The 23,860-nt window shown below is 44.8% G+C and overlaps 1 protein-coding gene across 2 annotated transcripts; it reads left to right on the top strand.

The window, feature by feature from the left end:
• Positions 1–799: 799 nt before the first annotated feature.
• WAS (WASP actin nucleation promoting factor) lies at positions 800–22,257 on the top strand. Of its 2 annotated transcripts, XM_044431151.1 has the most exons (12): positions 800–942; positions 7,575–7,715; positions 8,585–8,671; positions 8,842–8,938; positions 12,270–12,311; positions 12,978–13,028; positions 14,130–14,307; positions 15,469–15,511; positions 16,909–17,062; positions 18,206–18,630; positions 19,783–19,888; positions 20,283–22,257. In XM_044431151.1, exons 1-12 carry the CDS (start codon positions 829–831, stop codon positions 20,333–20,335), a joined length of 1,491 nt encoding a protein of 496 aa, XP_044287086.1. In that variant the 5' UTR covers positions 800–828; the 3' UTR covers positions 20,336–22,257. The 2 variants fall into 2 exon arrangements, with proteins under 2 accessions (XP_044287086.1, XP_044287087.1); XM_044431152.1 differs by lacking the exon at positions 12,270–12,311.
• Positions 22,258–23,860: the final 1,603 nt, after the last annotated feature.

A 23,860-nucleotide genomic window follows, 5' to 3' on the forward strand; every position in this document is an offset into this window, starting at 1 on the left:
TGAGGGAACTGGGTCTCTTCAGCCTGGAGAAGAGGAGACTCAGAGGGGATATGTTGGCGACATACAGGTATGTGAGGGGATGTCACACGGAGGTGGGTAGAGGCCTGTTCTCCCCTGCAGAGGAAGGCAGGACGCGCTCCAACGGAGCAAAGCTCAGGGAGCCAAGGTTCCATTTGGATGCCAGGAAGCACTTCCTGACAGTCAGGACCCTGAGGGTGTGGAATGGGCTTCCACAAGAGGTGGTTGAGGCCCCATCGGTGAGGGTGTTCAAAGATAGGCTGGACATGCACATGGTGGGCATGTTGTGAGCAGAGCTGGCTGGAGCTGGGGGTCAGACTAGATGGCCCGGGAGACCCCTTCTGACTCACTCTGTTTCTATGTTCTATGTTTCTAGTTATGCTAATTCATATGTATGGAAGCAAATTTGGAAATAATATATTTTATATAAAATAAAAATACATTTCCCCATAGTGTGGAAGATGGCACACACGTGCTAACTTTTGATGAGCAATTTCAAGGTCCCCCCTTTCTCATAGGTCTTTATCTTTACACTGGATTTCTGTAGCCCTTTAAATAGAGGACTGTCCTCTATAAAGTAGGTCATTCAGCCATTCTAATGAATTCATCTTAATCCACACTTGGTATCTGTTTGCCCATCAGTCTTTCTCGAAACTGGATGGGGTTTGGACTTTTTCAGAAGTCAGGGAACCCAACTAGCTCTCTACTGTATGACCCTGTGGTTTTGAGCTTCCTGTTTAAAAAAAAGAGAGAAATGCTTGCAACACGGAAGTTAGTTCTGGGTGAAGCTGTGGGGTGGAGAGGGCCGATATGAGCCGAAGGTCCAAGCCAGCAGTTCGAGGGCAGCAGCAGAACACACCGTCCTCCCTCCTTGAGGACAATGAGAACCAGCAAGTGTTCGAACTCTTGGGCAGAAAATGCACGGTAATTCTGTTATTCTTGTGGGGAGTGAAGGCCATTAGAACCCAGGGCTTTCCTTGAGTTGGACGGACTTCACTGCTGGGATAACAGGTAGTTGTGGGCTGGGGTTTCACTGCAAGTTCGGAGAACCCAGGTGACATGAGGAAGAAGGTGATATGGGGGTGCAAGAGCAGGCGAGGGGCTTAGACCAGTCCTATTTTGGAGCCTGATTTCTACTGTGCGGTTTGGAGGATAAATGAGAAATTGAGATGACAACCAAGGGGTAGTATCTCAGATGCTGGAAGAGCTTGGAGAGTTGGAGCTTGGCCTGAGGATGCAGACCAAGACTAGGCAGCAGTTCAAGTCACCATCTTTCCCCAAAGCAACTCCCTGCTCATTTATCTTTTGAAAGTGTCCATCTGTCTAAATGATTGCATACAGAGATGGACCATTGTCTAGTTTTGAAATGAGAAAATGCTGATCAGGTCAATTTTTTAAAAAACAACAACAAGCGGGAACTCTCCTGGCTCAGACATGGGCCAAAGCTCCCCCACCCCGCCCCAGTATTTTTAATCATACTCCATCTTCTGCGTAGAAAAAATGAGAGGCATCTAAACCTGAAACAACTTGATGCCTTGCGGTGGCCAACTATGGTGCAGCTCACAGCTTCTGTATACTGTACTTGCTCCAGGAAATGGGGACAGAAAACCACTTCCTGAAAAGGCCCAGTGAAATGGCTGTGACAGCAATGATATGCACCCAGCCCTGTTGGGGGGGGGGCGTCGAGGGCGCAAGCCAGAACCACCCCCAGGCAATGCTTCAGACAGGCCCTTTTTTGCTGGCTCCAAAAGCCCAGGCCAGAACTGGAGGGGAGTCTCCTTTGTTACAAAACAGGTGTGGGGTCTGGACGTTGCTTAACAGCATCAAATTCCATATTTGAGGAATGCCACATCAGACTGTTTACAGGAGAAAGTAGTTCAGCTGTAGTTATTTCTCCCCAGGTATCATCAGGAGCTGCAGTTTTGTGAGAGTGTTAGCCTATATATGTATTTGTTTCTTTTATTACTATTTCAGTTCCGGCCATTTTTGCAGTGAGAGCTTCCTCCAAAGCTACTAAGGGCATACAGCCACTCACTTACTGGCTTCCTTGGTACTGTTGGTTTATATTCGTAATGTAGATAAGCATTTATCGTACTTTAAACCAGGGTTTCTTAATTCCAGAATATTCCAAATATCAATTGATTTCAAAATGTCCTATCAAACATAATGGCTTGGATTCTAAGGTAATTTCAATTATGGCATTATCTTATATGTGTCTACTCAGACTTAAATCATACTGAAACTAGTGGGACTTAATCCCTAGTAGAGCCAGTGTGGTCTAGCGGTTAACAGTACGGGACCACGACTCAAGAGATCTGGGTTCAAGTCCCCACGCAGCCATGGAACTCACTGTGTGATGTTGGGCCAGTTACAGACTGGATTAGATTAAGGATTAGATTACGAGGAGGAGGAGGAGGATTATGCAAACCACCTTGAGTTCCTTAGAAGGATATCAATATAATATAATATAATATAATATAATATAATATAATATAAATAAATAAGTGGTAACTGGGTATAGGATTGCATTTTTAAGGAAGTAATGTTTCCAATCTTGTCCATCCCCTTGTGGCCTCCTGTGCCCCAAAAAGCCACTTGAATTTTTTTTTTGCGGGGGGGGAGGTCCTGAACAATAAACAAACAATCTGGAATGGGAAGCAGGGGAATAAATCAAAAACTGACATTTTTCGGGTGAGGGGGTTCCTCCTCCATACATTGTTCATGCGGGCTCCCCCACCTCCAATAAGATTTTTCAGGTGCAGGAGGCTGCTGTGGGGAGGAGGAGACAGCAAACTTGCCTTCCATGAACTTCCTTACATTAATTTATCTTTGTATCCAAGACAAAGTATTTCCCGGCTGTGTATTTTCCACAGCTGTGGAGAATCTGCTCATTTGTGGTGATGCTTTAGCTTCCACAGACATTACATTGCAGCAATCAGAATACATTTTTGGATGTCTGTTGCTTTAGCTGCATATGTGTTTCCATTTGCCCTTCCTTTGCAATTGCACCTTCATTTACAAATTTTAAAAATCCCCAAACTCCACAGTGGGGGAAGAGAAGTCAAAGACAAGACAGAAGGAGAGTTTTTCTCTTCCATGACAATACAAATGGGTCTGACTGCACAGTATTGCAGGTTTTGGGGTGCACAGATACTATCATAATGTTTTATAGAGAAAACAGTGCCCAAGCATAAGGGGACCCAATTTCTAAATATTAACCATAAATTTAAAATAAGTCAGGCTGCCTATGTGGCAACCAGGCTATACATGAAGTGGGAATGGCCAAAACATGTCCCATGGAGTCCTAGTTAATAATTTGATTTGTATTCAGCTGGATTGTCAATACTTTTTTAAAAAATCTTTCTTTAATGTTGGTTAATTAAAGGTGCAAACCTAGGCATGTTTAGACAGCTAGCTGTTGAACTCCCAGCATTCCCCGGCCAGCCATACTGAGTTCTGTTGGACTTTTTTTCTGTTTAAACTTGCCCAGAATTACCTGAAAACAAGAAAGGACACATATAGGAAGGGGAAGGGAGGGCAGGCTATGAAGGAAGAGTACAAGCTTGTAGAATGGAATTGCAGGGATAATAGTAGGAAGGGTAAAGCTGAGAACAAGCTGAGGTTAGCATGGGGTGCTCAAAGCAACAAAAAGCCTTCTTTAATTATGTCAAAGTAAAAGAAAAAGGGGAAAATGGTGATTCAACTACTCAGTGGGGGTGGCAAAATGCTAACAGATACCAAAGAAAAGACAGAAGTGCTTAATTTCTACTTTGGCTCAGTCTTTTCCTAAAAGAGAGTCTAGACCTCCATTGCAAAGGGGATGCACAAGGTGAACAGGCAGGATTGCAACCTGAGATTGGTAGCCAAATGCTGAAGGAACATTTTGTTACTTTGATCAAGTTCACGTCTCCAGGGTCTGATGGACTGCATCCTAGCATAATCAAGGAACTGATAGGAGAACTCCTGGAACCACTACCTGTTATCTTTGAGAAATCATGGAGGACAAGGGAAGTGACTGGAGGAGGGCTAATGTTGCCCCTATCTTTAAAAAGGGCAAAAAGGAGAATCCTAGGAATTAAAGACCCATTAGTCTGACATCGATCCCTGGGAAAATTCTGCAGCAGATTATATAATCATCATCATCATCATCATCATCATCATCATCATCATCATCTATATAGAGCCTTTACCAGAGATTGGGAATTATAAAGCAGTCAGTCTTCAAACACCTTGAAAACAATGCAGTCAAGAACAAATCCTGCGAGACTAATCTGCCCTCCTTCTTTGATTGGGTAGACCTCCCTGTAGATGGGGGAATCCAGTGCACATAATATATCTTGACTTCAACAAAGCTTTTGACAAAGTGCCCCATGATATCCTGATTAGCAAACTAGCTAAAAGTAGTTTTCAGTTTGTGTAAGTTGTTTTTGTTATGTGCGCTCAAGTTATCTTCAAAATATGGTGACCCTTTCATTCCGCTTCTTACTTTGCGATTTCCAGTCTGCCTTGGTTCATGCTTCTCACATTCCAGGTCTCAGTTGTATGTGTTGCATAACATTGGACTTTCATGTTGGATTCTGTGCATGTTGGCTGCTAGACTTCCTTTTGAGTTTGATCTAATAGCTGGAATATTTCCTTTGCCTTTCCTCAGTAGCTCATAAAGTGCCTTCCAACTTGGGGGGTGGGGGCCCCATCTTCCTCCTCCTGTGCAGTGCTAATCAGAGTTAGCTTGAGTAGCTCTCCCACTGGCTGCAAAGGAGCCTCTGCACCTTCTACTGCTGCCAAGTAGCTTCCTTTCAAAAGTTCCTCTGTCCCCATCACCATTAATGAGAGCCACTCTCTTTTTGCTGCTGTGACTGTTACTCCCAAGGTAGTCTGGTGTCTCAGCCTAGACCATTCCACCTTGGGTGACCCTACCAGGAGACCAGCCTAGTGAGACCATTCTTCCCCCTGATGGCATTGCTCTTGGCTTCTCTGACACTCTTAAACCCACCCACCACATTAAGGTGTGCATCCAAGAGGGGGTTGTATAATTAGCTATGTTAAAACAACTAACAATTTTTAAAATGTGCCTCATTAATCAATTTCCAGAAATGCCTTTTTAAATGTATTATTGTATTAATTTGAAAGTTGCAGCCTCAGAACTGAATAATCTTTCTGTGTGCATACCTCTTTGTTACATTTTGGTATCAGAGAATAGCTGAAGCTTTCCAGGCTGCTCACAAATAATACCATAAAATACAGTGTAAGAGAATATACAAGTTGAAGCTACTATATAAAAGAACAATGTAATAAAACCCAAAATTAAACCTAGCAGGCATGCAAAGATTTAAAACATGATCAAATATTTAAAATAACAGAGACTAAAATGTCTAGGAAAATAGAAAGATCTTCATCAGGTTTCAGAAAGAGCGCAAGGTAGGTGCCAGGTGAACCTCTTTGGAAAGTTCATTCTGCAGCTGTGGTACCACAAGCTGATAGCTCTGCCCAACTTCCTTTGGCTGGAGCTCCTGGAGAAGGGCCACTGAGCATGATCTCCAGGACAGGGCAGGGATGTATTGGAGGAATGGATCTGCCAGGTTTTTGAATCTTCACACCAGGACTTTGAATCCAGCCCCAAGATGGACAGGCAGCCGGAGTAGGTGGACACGTACTGGCATATGATCACATTGGCCAGCATACATGATCCATCATAATGACCCTTCAGCATCTGCATATTCGACATCTATCTGAAACTGCTGGGGGAGATTATCCAGAGGTGCAAATCAATGGGCCACCGATAGGAATGTGACAACCAGCTCTGTCTTTCCTCCTCATCAACACCGGGTGAGGCAGTGGCCACTCTGAATCAGTCCCTGGGCATGGATATGCACTGGAGGATGGACAATAAACTGAGCCTTGATCATGCTCGGAGAGGGGTGGTGGTGGCCATGATTGTGCTCAGGGGGGAAATGGCTGCGATCGCACCTGTATATGGCCCCAATCGCGGTCGCGCTCATGCAGGGAACACGGGTGTGATCGGCTCGTGCTGTGGGGGGGGGGTGGTGGTGAGGGAGATGGCTGTGATCTTTGTTGTTCTTTGTCATTTTGCTTCAAATTTTTGTGATTTAAAAAAAAAAAGTTACAGAACAGATTAACCTTATTTACATTGAACCTTATGGAGAAATTTGACTTGGCTCACAACCAATTTGGCTTATGACCAGAGTCATGGAACGGATTAAGTTCGTGACCCAAGGTATCACTCTATAATTGATAATACAAGAATTGCAAGGGTCTCCTCCCTCCTAAAAGAAGCACTCCTGTTCCACCCAGACATATTCCCCAAGTAGAACATTCTGCTCTCTTTCCTCCCCAAGTAACTGGAATTTTTGCTCCCCAGAACTGTTATTTTACATTGGGTGATTTCAGCATATACTCAGAATTTGTTGGGCTTTCCCCTGTCCACTTCTCTCTCTTTTTTAAAAACTTCTACTCCTGTACTTCTCTTTTTAGACAAGCTCTTAGGGCTTCCCCCAAGCATGTGGATACTTCCCTCTTGTTTCTCAGTGGCCCCATTTTGGCTGCAGTTGGGGTAGTACTCACCACTCAAATCTGCTTTTAGAAGGCTCACCCTTGGGCAGAGTGAGGTCACTCAGATACTGGGGGCAGCAGCAGTGCCCCCTTGTGTTTTTCTAGGCATTGTGACCATTCTCCCTCTTGTAAGACACAGCTGTGTGTGCTGCAGGACCTCTCCTGCACCCCACTAAATCAGCTTGCTGCTCTGGTTGATGACTCTCTCTCATTTACATGGTTACAATCAGCCACAATTGGGATTTTGATCAGCTTCTGTACATAGCACGGAATGGGGGAGGAGGCACCATTTTGTCTTTTGCCTCAGGCAGCAAAACATCTTGGGCCTGCCTTGTGAAATCAAGTGATATATAATATATGAAAATAATTAAAAAATGAGTGAAGAAACAATAATTCTTAACCATTTCCCTTCATCTTGTGAAAATATATGCACTTTGCCTTTTGCAAAGTTGAAAATTAAGGCACAATAATATGCATATTGGAACAAAAAATCCTGTTGAAGGACTTTGTTCTATCTAAACATATATAGGTTGTACCTTTAGATAGCTAGGTGTTCTTCAAGGGGACAGTCAGATATAGAAGAGGACAAGAAGGAGGTTGAATTTTGGCAGGTGCATCTTCCTTCACCATTACAGGACAAGTTTATACTTGCCAAGTATCAGCTATACCACAAGTAGGATGTATGCTGCTCAACATCCCAGGATTTCCAATCATTTTATATAAAAACACACACATTAACATATAAATCCTGATATAAAAAGGGTACAAAACAATAAATATCATTGAAATATTGTAATAAAACTAGTAAAACAGAGCAGTTTCTTAATCACAAAAGCCCAGTGCACACATGCAAAAGTGGAGGATTAAGATGAGGGGAATCCCAGGGGCTAGTGCAATGCTTCGGCCCAAATCATGGGCTGGTCCCTTGCCCAGTGCATCCATGGCCCAGCTAGATCATTAACCTGTCGCTTGTTCTTTCCTGCTAGGCCATGGTCACGACGGTAGCCCAGCTCTTCCTGGCTTTGCCTCAGGGCAGCAGAAGTTGGTCCAAGCAGGGCTGCGGGGTCCTGTGCTTCGTGAAGGATAACCCGAAGCGTTCGTACTTCATCCGCTTCTATAATCTTAAGGTACCAAGTCCTGTCTCTGTCATAACACACACATGCACACATTCCTGCTTTCCACTTTTGCTCACAGCCATTATGGCCCTGTAGCTCATTCACTAGCATGAACTTGTGTCACCACTGGATAATTGTCCCGCCTTGCACAGGGAACTAAGAACTGACTCACAGCAGCACCAAAGAGCATGGAGACTGCTCACCATGATTTAAACCAAAGTATCTTGCATGGTAGGGATTTCTAGGAATAGATTGAAACAGTTTGGAAGGCAGTAACAAAAATTGGGAGTTTTGTGGGATTTTTGGCCTTTCGTGCCCAAGTAAATTGGCTAGCCTTGGTTACCGTGCACCTTGACAGAGAGGGGCACCACCTCTTGCTGCTTCACCTCGGGCAGAAAAACATTTTGGTCCAGCCCTTTGTCTGCCCTATTTACATGTCAGGGCTGTATGTGTGCATCTTTTTATCAAACTATGCATATGGATAGGGGGAGTTGAATTCTTCCATCATGGTGCTCTATCAGTTCAAACACCTCTCCCCAGTGTTTTCAGTACTGCTATCAGAACTGGACTGAAGAAAAATGTCTGTGCAGGCCAAGGATGGGGCACTGAAGCAGGAGAGAGGATGGCTCAGTCATCTCCCCTCATCCTTGTTACCATTTGTGGCAAAGCATCACACATGTATCAGTTTTAGAGCCAATGTGTCTGCCCCCCCCCCATGCACAGTTTGGTCCTGAGAATCAGGCCATGGTGCAAATCCTGACTCTAATCCCTCACACCTTTAGCATTTATATCTGGAATTAAAAGTATGTAGACATGGGGGCATGTAGAAAGACAAATGGTTAATTCATGGGTGCCTCTCCTTACCCATTTCTTCATTACAGAATAGCAAAATGATCTGGGAACAGGAATTGTACACCCAGCTAGTCTACACTTCCGCCACCTCCTATTTCCACACCTTTCCAGGAGATGTGAGTAATCAGGGGTGGAGTGGGGAGGGATGCTTATGTGCATGTGTACAATGGGCCGAGCAGTTAAGGGCTCTGTGAGGCCTCGGAGTTATATTACGTTGCAGCTGATGTGAGGAATGACCATGGCTGCTTATCGCAGGAGCGCTGTGCTCAACTTTGGTTGCTTGCAGGAGTGCAATGTGGGGCTGAACTTCACTGACCAGAAAGAGGCGTGTGACTTTCAGCAAATGGTGGAAGAGAAGATTCAGAAGAGGAACCAAAGGATGGGTAGGTGGGACTGGGCTTCCAAGCAAGTTCTCGCTGAAAGGGGGGTGCTTCTCTCCTTGGAAGTGCAGACCTGTCCTTGTTCAGAGCATGATAGCAATGTATGAACAGTCCAAGGTCAGTTACTGGATGGTCATAGATCAAGAGCCAAGATAAGTGAAGAAGAATTTACCATGAGGGGATCACGATTAGCACCATAAATCTGTCATTGAAAGGAATGAGCAGCAGTGCAGCCAGTAAGCAGAACACCAAGGTTTTCAGAGCAGGCCTGTCACAATCAGAGAGTCTGGCATGTCGTTTTCACAGCTTCAGTTCTCCTACAAAGCAAACTTGTTATGCTGGCTGGCTGAGCTGCTCCGTACCTTACAGCCTTGCTCCTGAGTAGGGCTCTTTAATCTCTTGGGGGCTTAGCTTGCAGTTCTCCTTCGAACTGCAAGGACTGCAAACTCTTCCGCTCTGGGAGCAAAATGTCAGGATGGCCCCAGTTCATGGCTGGCTGTGTGCTGAACTTTCCCAGGGGAGGAAGGGCTGTGAACCAAAGGCAGGACCTCGTGGCCCAGAAGCAAGTTTCCCTCCTTCCCAGAAGAGCAGGCCTCCAAGGGAGACCTGACAAAACCCTCAGCAAAACTGTTCTGCCTTCCTCAATATGATGCTTCTGGGAAGCAGAGCTCCGCTTTGGGTTTACAAAGGATACATTGCAAACAATGTGCATGTACAGCAGAAAAACGGGCTGCTTTTTCTGAAGTGGAGCAGCTTTAAGGAATGCCATTTTTGGAACAAGGAGATCGGTAGCTGGTAGTTGTTAGGAGTACATGTAACCCTCTGCTGGCCACTTTTCCAAGTAGACCCCCTCACAGTTCTGCTTATGGGGTTACAATCAATTTTTTAAAAAATACAGTAAGGAAAGAAATGAGAACATAATTTGCACTTCATCTGCTTCAAGTATGAACACAGAATATGCTTCAGATCCCAAAACTATCGTTGGCCTCTAAAAATATAAGAATCCCTGGTTTAAGCTAATTGGGTAAAGGGTTTTGCTAATTTAGCTAAAAGGTTTTATATGAGAGAGAACCATTCTTCAGGGCTCTGGTTCTCCCTTGTGGCCTGTTCCTAGACCATAGTTTTGGACTTGCTGCTGCCTCAGGCTTTCGAAGGGGGAGAAGGTCTTCATCAGTTTGCAGCAAGGATGGCGGCTTATTGCTAGCATTCCACTGAAATGGTGCCCCCTAGTGCTCGAGGAACGAATCCCACGATTCGGATTCGGCTTTCAACCTTTGGGTCTCAGAGTACTCGCTGCATTTTAGAGCTGCATTTTATCATCACTTCCAGAAGCTGGAACCTCCAGAAGTGTTGGGTTGATCTGCAACTCTCATCAATCCCAGCCAGCATGCTGGATGGGGATGGTGGGGCTTGGAGTCCAGCCCCTCTAGAGGGCACCCTGGCAGGAAAGGCTGATCTGCACAGCAGGCTCAGCCATGAAACTGTGCATTGAGGCTGCTGTGTGCAGAATCAAGTGCAGGTTTTGTACAATGATACAAGCATGGCCAGGTTTTAAGATTTGACCTCAAGTTTCAGAAGTTAATAATTCTACATAGGAGCTCGGTTAGGAGAAGTCTGAACTCACTTTAAAACAGGAATAGGTAGAAGGCAGATCTCTAGCTGTTTTAGACTTCACTTCCCAGAAGCCCTTGCTGTAATGACCTTTTATATTTTATATTTTTATTTATTTTATATTGTTAATTTTAATTTTATATTGTTATTTTTGTATTTTATTGTATTTTATTGTGTTTGTAAGCCGCCCCGAGGCTTCGGCAAGGGGCAGCATAGAAATGTTCTAATAACAACAACAACAACAGTGGGAGTTGAAATCTAAAACATCTGGAGATCTATCTTCTGCCTACCGCTGTTTTAAAGCTTGCACATATGCACACACTCCATCAAATATCTACTTCCTTCTGACACTGGCTCTGCCCTTGGCCTATAGCTCAGCTTCATGAGTATCTCTGGAGTACCTCCACAGATGTGCACAATAAATAAACTCCATCCTCAGTTTTGCACAATTGCAGCATCATGAATACAAGCAGGGCAGGCTGGTGGCCCCAGTGTCTGGGCAACAATGACTCCTCTCCAGGTTGTAGTCTGAACTTTTACAGAGCTATCCTTAGTACTGAACCCAGTTTGGGGTTTCAGGACCATGGACCAGAACTCCTTTACATTTCAGAGTGCCAATGAGAATGGATACACTGCCTTAGTGACATTGCAGCCACCAGCCACTGCTGTGTATACAAGCCCTCTTAGAGAGAGGACTGTAACTTGGAGGCAGAGCAGACAATTTGCATGGCAAAAGCTCCAGGTTTAATGGCTGGTAGAGCTGGGAATGACTGCTCTCTAAAAGGATGCCAAGCTACTACTGCCAGTCCAGAGCTAGTTGAACCAAGGTCCTGACACTGCTTAGAGCAAGTCTTCATATAACTTCTGAATAAGGCAGCCTTAGCTGGAAGGCCACCATTAGTGATGGCTCACCCAGGTACTTAGCCTGGATTGCAGCCAGGGCTCTGCACAGGTGTGATGTCACAAAAGCTTCATGTATGTATCAAAGAAGCTTAGCTTATGCTCAGATTAAACCAAGCAATTCTACTGATGACTTGTCAATTAAGTGGTTTTACAAAAATTTCCTAAATATAAGGACCCTTGTTTTTATTTCAAGCCTCCTCCTTAACTTTTGTAGGATTTGGGGCTTGGTGACTGGAGCAATGCAACAACAAAAGAGCTTTGGTTGTGTGTGAGAGAGATACACCACACACAGAATTTTATTTATTTGTTTATTTCTATACTGCTCATAACCAAAGATCTCTGTTCATACCTGTGTGTGAACAAGGTCCAATAAATGCAAACAGCTAGCTGGTGTGAAGAAGCACCATGCCATTATGGCATTGCAAGAGCTCTGCCTGCTAAATTTGTCTTTAGCAGACATAGTATGCATGCTTGCAGACATGTTGCTACAATGATGAGGGATAGAAAATTTAACAATTTAAATGCTTAGGAATTCAAATTTTGCATAGCATCAAATTCCACACACATAGAACTGAAAATGAGTGAAGAAGTCTGTATATATTTTTGAGCACCTCATCTTGAACATATTTTCACTAATAAAGTGAGTGGCTCTTACAAGAAAAGAACTCATACCTCAAACCAATAAAAAGATGAGCCCTGCTACATGAGAATAAGGCTCCATCTAATCTAGCTTCTTGTTTCCAGCTGAGGCCAGACAGATCCTTTTAGGGTATGAATGAACCTTATTCCCCTTTTCATAAACCCTCTTCCTCTTTTACAGATAACAGACAACTGCCACCTCCACCACCTCCAGTCAATGGAGGTACGTAGCCCTCCTGTAAAACAGGCATCATGTCTGGGAGGTCTTCTCATATGAATGTTGCAGTAGACCGCACTGGCTGTAGACTTAACCCAGTTGCAGGAAGAAGATGAAGAAACATTGCTATTAACTTAAGGCACTTGAGTCCTGGAATCCTCATTTTAGAGCACATGGACAGCAGAGTGAAGCCCATGAGAAGCTCCTAGCAGCTCCAGTTCTAGAAGAGACTGGGGATGAGTTTGGACAATCATGGGGAAAAGAAGCCACAGTGGTTCCTTTTCCATGCTGCCATGCATACTGGGCACTCGCTACCCACTTTGCCTCATGGCCCTCAAGGTGTGTGGCTTGCTGTGTCATCCAAAGCCTGAGAGGTGCATGGTGGGAGGATCCTTGAAGATTACAACAGGTCAGGGTGTGTTGGGGTGGGTTCAGTGCCACAGCTCTGAGCCACTGCACACCTCACTGGGTTCAGATGATGCAACAAGCCATGGACCATCAGGGTCATTAGGAAAATCATGTGGCACATGACCAGGATGCACAGGAGAAGCAAAAAGAAACCACCATGGCTGCTTTTCCGATTATCATCAGAACCTGACCTATAACAGGAAAGTGTCCTGGCACTGTTGGTGGAGAAGTAATCCTGGTCATTCTTCTGTTTGCCTCTGTTAGACAGAAGACCAAATCTCCCACGGTCTCCATCATCTGGGGTTGACCTGAATGGTAAGCAGCTCATGGGTTTGGTGGCATACGGTGCTTCCAAGGAGGCTTTTATTGTGCAACTGCCCTGCTTCATAAATGGAATCGCAGAGGTGGGTTCAGATGTTTTTGGCTTCCACCTGTCACTGTCCTGCTTCTTCTGTCCTTTTTGTTACCAGAAGATCTTTTAAGGAGGAAACAAAGGAGTGGGTGCACAATGCCTTTTGTTCAACGGTGTTCAAAGCCCTCAGAGACTTCTTCCATTCTTCCCTCCCTCCTTCCCTCTCTTTCTTTCTTTACTCTATAACCTCCTCCTTCAACTACAAGAGACTACAGGGTGGCTAATGAACAACCCATGAAAATGGAATATGATTATAACATTTAAAACAGACAGTACCAAAGAATAAAAACAAACTAAACAGAATCAGCAAAAGATGTCCCTGTACAACAGTGACAAAACCTTCTTTACCTGCTTAAAAATAGCTCTGATGCCACTAACAATGTGTGGCTGGCCATGGAGTGACACTTTCCTGCTCTTACCATCCAGCAACATTGTGGAGCTGTCGGTCTGAAAGTACAAAAGGTCTTCAATCCGGCTGCCACTCTTGGAAACCTCCTGCTTGTGTGCGCAGCTGTATGTCTTGCTGAAATGACTGCTAGCTATCGTCTCCATCATATCCATGGGATTAACCTGAGCCTCTCTAGCCATGATCAAGAGGAAAGAATATGGGGCTGTATTCTTTAACTTTCTGTTCTTGAGCCACATTTCTACTGCAAATGTGGCTTGTCTTATTATGTCCATTTTACACTCTTTTTTTCTTTGCCTTTTTATGCAATCTCCCCCACCCCACTGTTCTGTTTAAAGAATAAGATGTATATATTCCTATGTAAAACACAGAGGATCACCCAGCCTTATTATGTTAGAGTGTTTTTACTCTGCTCTTCTGTGGAAAGGGGCTTCTGGAAGTCACTTACATAAGCTGAATAACAAACAAGGCAGCTCAAAATGAAAAAGGATGAACAAAGAAACAAAAAGGGTTTATGAACTGCCAGGCATGGCTGAGCGGTGGGGAAGGGCACATTTGCTGAGCTTTGGCTCATTGGCTCACTTTGTGTTTCCCAAAGGACCCAGTGTGCAGTCAGCCTCCCCCTCATCTGCTTTGGCTCTGCCAACAGTAGACATCCAGAATCCAGACATCACATTTTCCCGCTACCGTGGACTCCCTGTTCCTACTGCAGTGGATAAGAAGAAGGGGAAAAAGAAGATTTCAAAGGCTGATATTGGTGCTCCAAGTGGGTTCAAGTGAGTGCCTTCAGATGTTACTTGTCCCTTGTGAGGAGACTGGATTACAGAGGGCCTTTCCCAAATGTTAGGTAACACCAAAGAAAGGATTCCTTGACTTCTGCCCTTCAAAAACTCTCATTTTTAAAAATTGACATGGATGTTTTCTTTAAAACAGTTTGAGAACTCCTGTACTTCAGAGTGGTGCCACTCAGTTATGCTTTGAATGGGCACTCCGGCTCCCCTAATTTCCTGACTGGGATGAGGTCATGGGGGTTTGCTCGCCTTGACCAGGAATTACTTATAATGGCAGTTGGCAATCTTGTTTTCTTCTGGTTTGCACATGCTCAGATGGTGTAGTATCAAAAGAAGCATTGGTAGGGAGCAAGCAAGTCATGGGAGACAGCAGAAAGAATGTGGAGGGAAAGAGGCAGAGAATCTTGGAAGGCAGATGAGCCAAGCCCTGATGCCACCTGTGGGCTTCTTATGGAGAAACAGGATTTTCTTGGGTGCCAGCTCCTGTCCTGCAGCTTCAGGGCCAAAGCCAATTGAATTCTAGGACTCAGATCTGAGTGGTCTTCAGATCCATTATGTCAAGGTGCAGAACCCCTTTGAGCCTGAGGGCCAAAATCTATTTTAGAGACACCCTTGGAAGCCACATTTCAGTGGTGGGAAAGGCCAAAAGTAAAATGGCTGTAGCCAAACCCAAATGGGGTGATGTCAAGATACCAAAACAAAACAAATCCATGTTTTAACTTGAAGCTCTTACTGTCACTAATGAAGACTAGGAGAGACACTTCAACCTTTATAAAATAGGGGAAAATGCTGGGTAACTACCAGGTCATCTGCAGTCATAAGAAAGGGGATGGGTGTCAAGTGTAAGGGGGTACAGCCATCTTGAGATCCCCAGAGGATTGGATGCAGCCCCTGAGCCTGAGGTTCAGTACTGCCACATCATCAGCTTAATCAGATGATAATTTTGGATCTTTCCTGGGTTCCTCCAAAAGAGCAGAGAGACCATAAGCTATTTTCACTTTCCATGGAATACCCAGGAAGCTCAGTGCATCTCTCCATCTCTTCCAAGGCCCTCCAAAGCTCCACAAGGCCAGCTCCAGTTGACTTAGACCACTGTGCTCCAGGGCCTTCCCTTGTAATGGGATGCTTTCTGTGATTTTCTTCTAGGCATATCCAGCACATCGGATGGGACCCCAACAGTGGATTTGATGTACGTAGCCACTGTGGTTTCCCTGGGGACTTGAAAGAGAGTGGCTGAATGTGGGGATGGGACTCAGATGGGACTAAGAAGGGTAGAGTCTCCAAATGATGTGAGATTAGGCTTGTGAATTAGGGGCAAACTCTGTGTTTCTGTGGGAGCTGCCTGTTTACCACCTGCCTGAGGGGAAGTCCCAAGGCCTTGCTGCTAGGGTCGGGATGCATTTTCCAGTTTTAAGCTGTTGTCAGACCTAGTTCTTGCACATGGAAGTCCAGGTGGAGGCAAAAGCAAAGGGAAAGCAAAGTTGGTCTGCAGCTTTGTAGGACTCTCCTAGTTATTCAGTGTGCAAGTCTGGACACAAACTGAGGAGTTTTCTCTGACCTTCTTTGCCCTACCAGCTGTTGTGGCTGGTCTTCATCGCTCCTTTCACCAATGTTGGGCCACTAGCTGAATTCCCAAGGCACCCTTCCCCATTTTGGCACCCTTCCAAGGGTTTGGGCTACATTTCTAATCAGCTCTATTACATCTTTGCTTCAGTGCACATATGCACCCTCCTGAAGGCCCCTTCATCGTAACACAGGAACAGGCAAATGCCTGAATGTTTGGAACAACAACTTCCATCAGCTCAATCAGCATGGCTTTGGAGTTGTAGTCTCCAAAGCATCTAGAGGGCACCGGGTCACTGACTACTCCCATAATAGGCTCTTGGAGTTTTCTTGCAGATATTAGCATGAAAGATTGAATTCCTTCTTCAGTAAGCCAGGATGTGTCTCCATAGAACATTGACTAGTCTTTAAAACTCTGTATTATTACCTTTTTCCTTTGCACACAGTCAGCAAAATAAGCAATTCAAAACAACAGTGCTTCATCTATGGTGGCAAAAAACATAATGGTTTTTTGTTTTTTAGGTGCAGTGTTCCCACAACCCTGAATAACAGCATGGCTGCACTAAAGACAGTTCAGGTTTTAGGACTACCTTGGCTACGAATAGTTTGAGACTATCCTTGCTGCCTTGAGCATCATGTTCCTGGTGGAAGCAAGCTATAAACTGATAGGATAGGATAGGATAGGATAGGATAGGATAGGATAGGATAGGATAGGACAGGACAGGATAGGATAGGGGTGTGAGCATTATTCTTGGGATTTCAGGAAGGCAGAGATTTATTTATTTATAACATTGGTATGCTGCCTATTGTGTCATAGCATCTCTAGGCAGCTCACAATCATTTGAAAGATTTGAGTTCCATGACCTTCCTGCTATCCTATGCCGGAAGCCAGATTTTCCTGCAGTGTGAAGATGACCACTGTTCACTGAGCAATTTTCTGTGGTCATGTGCATTGGCTTAAGAAGGCTAGCATTAAGAAGCAGCTATACAGTGACACATTGTGTATCTCTGTTTCGGTTTCAGGTGAATAATTTAGACCCTGATTTGAAGACTTTCTTCTCCCAGGCGGGAATTAGTGAAGCTCAACTGACGGATGCTGAGACTTCAAAGATTATCTATGATTTCATTGAAGGCCAAGGGGGACTGGAAGCTGTGAAGGAAGAGCTGAGACGACAGGGTGAGCTGCTGGAATGGGAGGGTTTCTCTAACCTCAGGTGTCTTTGGATCAGTTAAAGTAATCCTGGTTGCTAGCTAGAACTGCATCATCTATTGAAAGGATGCCCTTAATATTATTAATATCCCATCTGTTCCCACAAATGGGGAACCTAGGTGGCTAGAGACTCACATAGATTTTTGGTCTTTGCTTGGACACACCGTTTTCAGTGATAACTTTCAGAGGAACTGCTGTAGCAAAAACAACCAAGAGTATTGTGGAACTTTAAGGATGAATAGATTTATGATGTTTTGTGGAGTTTTGTGGAGTGGTAGAGTCCACTTGATGAATGGAGTGTTCTCCTCCATTGTTGGATCAATATAAGTTCATGTTGTACAAAGTCTGATCAATCATCCATCTGCACCGTCAGCCTTGAGTGTTAGACTGTGCATCTTTGGGTACTTCCAGGTGATCAATAACCTTCCCATGTTTCCTCAGTGCTGCATTTGCCTTTTTGTTTCAGCAGAAAACCTGTTAAGGAGGCAAAGATGAAATAGCTGCACAAGGTCTTCTGATTGGTAGTGTTAGGAACTCTCTGTCGGGAAGCACTCTAGGGGCGCCTTCCCCATCCAAAAGTGTTGGAATTTAGCTCCCATAACACATTGGGAAGGTGCCAAGCTGGGAAAGCCTGCCCTAGGAGCTCTTCACTTGGAAGCACCCTTAAACCCAAACACACATGAGAAAAGACTGCTTGAGGCTTGAATCAAATCAATTCTTTCCTGTTACATCGAAGGTATTAACTAATATAGCTGGGATAGTTGCATTATCACCAGCTACTGTTGATGTGAATGGCCACTGTACTTGCCCTGTATACATTTTAAATTTTACGTAGCAGGGTCACAACCTCTGTTTTTACAACATGGACCTTATCTTTACTGTTTTCTTGTTTATACTTCACTGAGGAAAGCATCTGAAGCTGTAAGCTGTCCCATTGAAAACTGATGCCATAACACATCTTCTAATCTTAGAGAAGGTCAAGAATCCTTGCCAGTTTTACACATTTCTAAAGATGTATCATATGCTTTTTACAAGGTGCCGCTTTATACAGACTTCTATCATTTAAAGCTTTCTTCTGGGATGTGAATGTTCTTCTTTGTCTCTTTTCAGGTCCAAGTCACCCCCCACCCCCACCTCCCAGTCGTTCAGGCCCTCTTCCACCCTTACCTGGGCATTCCCGAGGTGGCCCTCCACCACCTGTCCCGGGGCCCCCACATGCAGGTGCCCCTCCCATATCAAGCAGAGGAGCTGTTCCCTCCTCTCCACAGCCCGCCTGGGGAAATTCCAGCCCCCAGTGGGGACCCCCTCCGCCTGCCTCTCGGCCTGGGACAAATCGCCCTCCCCCACCCCCAGGTGGATCGGCCCCTCCGCCCCCTCCCCCACCCCCACCCCCTCCCTTCATGGGTTCTGCACCATGCCCCCCTCCCCCTCTTCCCTCTGGGAGGCTTGGCACTCAGGGGACTCCGCCTGCTGCACCCTCCTCGGGCCGTGGTGCCCTGCTTGATCAGATACGCCAAGGAATACAGCTCAACAAGGTGAGGCTTGCTGGGGAGCCTGGGCGGACAGCTTGCGCTTCATGCGTGGGGCCTATGTGTCATGTGTCCTCAGGAAGGGTCGTTTCCCCTCCCCACTCCTCAGGTCAGCTCAGCTTTGCTTCCCGGAGATAAATCGGCAAGGGCACAACCCTCCACAAGTCCAGGCTGAGAAAGGCCTACCTCTCACAACACACCTCAGTCAATGCGTAATCTGCCAAGTGTATGGCGTAGTGAGAAGGTAGCCATTTACAACAATGAAGGAAGGAGGTACCAAATGAAAGGAATATGTGATCACATATATATGTTCTCCATGCAGGCTCCAGGCCTTGAGGGACATTGGGAGGGGCTCTTCCATGCCTACCCCTCAGTGAGGGCACTTCTCACCTCCATGGTCACCAGCCACTGTTCTGCCTCCTCCTCGGCTACAATTTGCTGGCTTGACAGGCAGAGAGCCAATGAGCAAGCTGGCAGGGCAGCCCCAGCACTGCCTCCCCACCATCACTATCTGGGCTAGTGGGAGGACAGGTGAACATCCAACGGGAAGTGGCAATGTGCGAGAGTATCCCCAGGGGCTCTTGTCAGTTGCCCCTTGTTGCAGGGGAGCAGGCACTCAGCAGGTGCTTGACCAAGCCTTCCCTTGATACCAGTCCCATGTGCTTTCATGCCCTCCCATTTGATGAAGCCAACCATCCCAAATTGGTTACCGCAGATCTGCAGATCATCCAGGTGGGGAAGGCAGATGAAGGCCTAGTTTCCATTAGGGCCATCTCTCTTCAAACTGCAGGGGTATGTGTAGAAGTATGTGAAGACTCCTCCATGTGTGGCTGGGGAAGATTTTTGCAGATTAAAAATGGTCTGCTGGGGAATCTTAGCTAGGCCCCTTCTGTCTGACATGTATATTGAGGGAATGTTAGTGTCTAGCATTCAATGGTATGAGTGAACACATTTGAAGCAGGTAGCATAGCAGGATCACCATGCTCATGAGAGCTCAACCTAATCCGTTGCCTATTCCCTCTCTGCTCTCTCCTTTGTGCCAACCTGCTGTGTGTACATTTTGAGGAGGAGCAGGCCAAGAAGAAATGGCTTCATGTGTTAGCTTAGTCAGGGTTCTAGAGTTTCCCACCCCTTACCATCGTCCCCTTTGCCTTTCAGACGCCAGATGTGTTAGAGTCGCCACCGCCTGCTCAGAACCCTGAAGGCCTGGTTGGGGCTCTTATGCATGTGATGCAGAAGAGGAGCAAGGTCATTCACTCCTCAGGTGAGCTTTGTTGTTCTCCTTTGTATGGTACTTCTCACCTTGGGGCTTGCATGCACCCAAATGCCCTTTTCACATGAGCTCAAAAGTTCAGCTCTTTTTTGCTTATCTAGAAGTGCAAGAATAAAGCAGAGTTCTAGGACAAATTTGGTGGTATTTTGTGAGGTGAGATCTTGAGGTCTGCATGGGCCCTGTGTCTGGTGTGGTGTTGGACAGTTGAGGATAAAGGGACCAGCACAGGCTGAAATCAATCTCTCTCTCTCTCTCTCTCTCTCTCTGTGTGTGTGTGTGTGTGTGACTGTAATGCACATTCATCCCATTCATCCCCTCTGGAGACTGCAATGTCTTCAAACCTTGTCTCCTTATACATTGTTGTCCCATTCTTCTCTCCCCACAGATGAAGATGAAGACAATGGAGATGAAGACGAAGATGATGAGTGGGATGACTGAATCCAGAAAAGTTATGACACAAAGCCTGATCCTTCTGTCAGCCCGTAGCCATCTGAATTACTGTGGGCATTTAATCAGACTGCTACTCTGTTGTTGCCTGCCCCCACCCCAGTTTGTGCAGACCTTTCCAAATGCCAATAGCTTCAGGGGCAACACTGCTTTAGTTTAGGCAGCAGAGGGTCATTCATTTCCCATCCTCCTTTCCAGCATCACCTACAGGCCCAAGCATAATTCTCATTCTATTCCCTTGCCTGTGCACCTGGATGTCTTTGACAGCCTTAGAAAGTGAGGCTGTAATCCTACCTCTTCCAAACTCTCAGTCTTTACAATGCCTCTTGTAATCCCCTGCTCTAACTTTTTACAGCCATATTATATTTCACCCAACCCCCTCATCATCCTTTTCATTCCCAGGGCCATTTAATAGCATGTTGTTGTTTTTAAATGGCTTTCTTTTTGAGGCAAATTTGCAGGCATGAAGATGATAGGAATGTAAGCAAAACCTCTCTCTTATAACCTGTGCATTGTTAACTCACACTGAATCTTAGACGTCTGAATTTTTGCACACCTTTCTAAAGAATGTTTTCTATTGCTTTTCAACATTAGAAGTGGACAAAGGGAGGAAGCAATCTCTAAAGTTGAAGACAGGTACACATATAAACCTTCAAACATGGCAGAATGGTTTGATCATAGCATGACTAAAAGAGCAAATGCCACATTTGATCCTAAAGGTTCTAACCTTTAAAAAAAGTATTATTGCAGAGTTACGTATTGGAAACAAAAGCATTTTCAGTGGCTTGGATTCTAAATTGCATTCATAGATTTCTGCTAACTCTCTCCTTGATCCCACTCCATTTCCAATGGCCTGGAGCACCCAGGAGCAGAGTTTTGGAGGGCATAGTATGCTGTAGACTGAGGAAAGGGGAGAGTGGGAAAACCCCATTCTGTGAAGTGTTCAGGGAAGGGAGACTTGGCTTGGATCCTAAAATGCCAACTTGACAAAAATAAAATATAAACTAAAAATAATTTGGAAGATCACAGCACAAATAAATACCTATGCCACTTAATATGAAGTAAGTGGAAATTATTCAGCCAACTAGCTCTACACAGGAAATCCCGTTTCCACCCTTGGTATTTTTGTACTCTTGATAACAGTTTAGCAACATTTTTTTTTTTTTAGCTCCAGCACATGTACAACCGTAATCTTTCAGGTTTAGAGACATGCTACATTTCTACTTCTAGCTCATAATTGTGTGCATATCCTGATAATATAACTACATTACAAATTTATATTGGTTTTGTACCAGTTTAAGTGGTATGGGTTCCCACACACGCACTGCCATTAGCCCCGAATAAAGTTAGAGATTTTTCTTTTCCAGAACTACAACTGTGAGAATGTTTTGGTCAAGATTACAGCTGGGGTGAGAAGCATTGAATTTTCCTTCTCTGAATGCTGCAGTCTCAATAAAAATTGTGAGGAGCTGGCAAACTTTTTTTTTTTTTAAAGAAGAACAGTCCTGACATGCTTCCTAATAATAACATTTTTGCATCCTGTTTTGTTTCTCTCACAATTTCCCTGACCTTTTTTCTTTAGACAATCTCTCACTGTTGCCTTTACTGGCTAAGGAATTGGCATGATGAGAATTGCCATCCAGCAATACCTGAAGGGCTACAAGTGGCCCATCCCTGGCTTAAATCCTTCTCTCTGCATATTGGCTCAACTGCTATCAAGTTCACTGTGTAAGCTCATTAAACAGGTGTGTTGTCCTTTAAATGTCATTCTCTCCTCAGTCACAAATGGACTTTTGTTCTTGTGCATACTTTTTCCTGAGCATGGGCACCTGCAGGAATTTTCCCAGCTGTGTGTGTGTACATCTGCATGCATGGAGACTTTGCAAAAATACAGTGCTATATGATTATGTCAATCAGTTTATGAGTATAATTCACAGCAAACATACAAAACACACCTGTGCACCTTCCCACTGTACTATCTTGCTTGGAATCACATTTCATGTCATTTAAAAGCCTATAAAAAAGTGCAAGCTCCCCCCCCCATCACTTTATATGGTACCAGTATTTTAACAGTGTATTTATAAGTGCATGTGTCTGGGTAGGAGAAGAAAGGATGTGGAGCTCTGTAAAAACAAAAACCCCTTTTGAAAAGGAACTGAAGTTTTAAAATCCTATTGGCCTCTTTACACAAGCACAGATCTCTCAATTATACTTTTGATTCGGTTTGACAGCTTGCATTTTGACCCTGTCAAATCAAGCCAAAGGGTGAGGGAAAAGGCTATTTGGGACCTTTCAAAGCTCCTATTTCCTTCTGTCACATGATGGCAGGATGGTACATGGACTCCATCCGGATAATGCCTGTAGGCCAGGAAGCAACACATTCATATAGTTCATGAGAGTATGCCCATCTTGTACTGCATACTAAAGAAACAGTACTGTGTTCTTTATATTGCAGTTTAAAGAGTAGAGAGTAGGGATGGATAAAGAATCACAGCAGCTTGAAAATGATAACAGGGAGGTCAAAACGTTAACAGAGGAATATAGTAAGGCTGAGAAAAGGTTACAAGCAAAATGTTTAATGCAGAGAGTGGTTCAGTGTCAGGCATTTTATATACTTGTCCTGGCAATCCTGAGGCCAAGCTGGGGAGAAGTCAATAGAAGTTTCAACAAGCTCCAAGGGAATGGTAATAGATGCTGAAATCATACTGTTTCACAAACTCTTTGCAGTTGCATTCTTATGCCTAGTCATTGAACTTGCTGACACATACTTCTGAGGAAATGTGTACGCGATTGCAATATAGTTAGTTAAATAACTGTGACAAACTGATTTTCTGGGTCCCAGTGTCTATTGTTTCATCTTCTGACCAAAAGCCATTGAAGGGATGGACAGGTTTCCACTGAATGATTTCCAGAAATCCTCTTTTCTACTAGGCAGCAGCATCTTGAGTTGGGCGGGGAGGTGGTGGGGGAGGACATCATTTTCATTCTGAGGAAGAAATTCAATTTCAGAAAAATTGAAGTCCCACATTCTAGTGGTAGATGGGATAAAAAGCAAAGTGTGTGTGTGTGTGTGTGTGTGTGTGTGTGTGTGTGTGCGGGGGGCGGGCAAAATACACAAAATGGAGAACATAGCAGCATCTTTCAGCTTAAACCTTTTCAGGCAAGTAACTAAACCCGAAGAAAAGCATTTCAGAACAGGAAAATGCTGCACAGAAGCCAGGACACCACTAAATAATTGGTGGGACCAGAGCAAAAGGTCATGGCTATCTGGGAAGGAAAAGAGGATGAAGAGAGAGACAGTGGGAGGCAGCTCCAAGAGGCCATTTTCCTGGGTGCCTCTGCAAATCAAGAATGGTTTTTTTTGGGTGGGGGAGTGAGTTCCCAGCCAGGTGGTGTGCTGAAAGCATGAGTAGAGGTAAAAAGGAGGTTGAGGTAGCATGAAGGAAGCTCCAGCACCCACCCCATTCCAATCTGAACTGTTTTAAATGGAATCCAACAAATGGGTTTCCTGTGGGC

This window comes from Varanus komodoensis, unplaced genomic scaffold (genome assembly GCF_004798865.1).
Source record: "Varanus komodoensis strain SLA01 unplaced genomic scaffold, ASM479886v1 scaffold22, whole genome shotgun sequence".
Classification (NCBI taxonomy): Eukaryota; Metazoa; Chordata; class Lepidosauria; order Squamata; family Varanidae; genus Varanus; species Varanus komodoensis.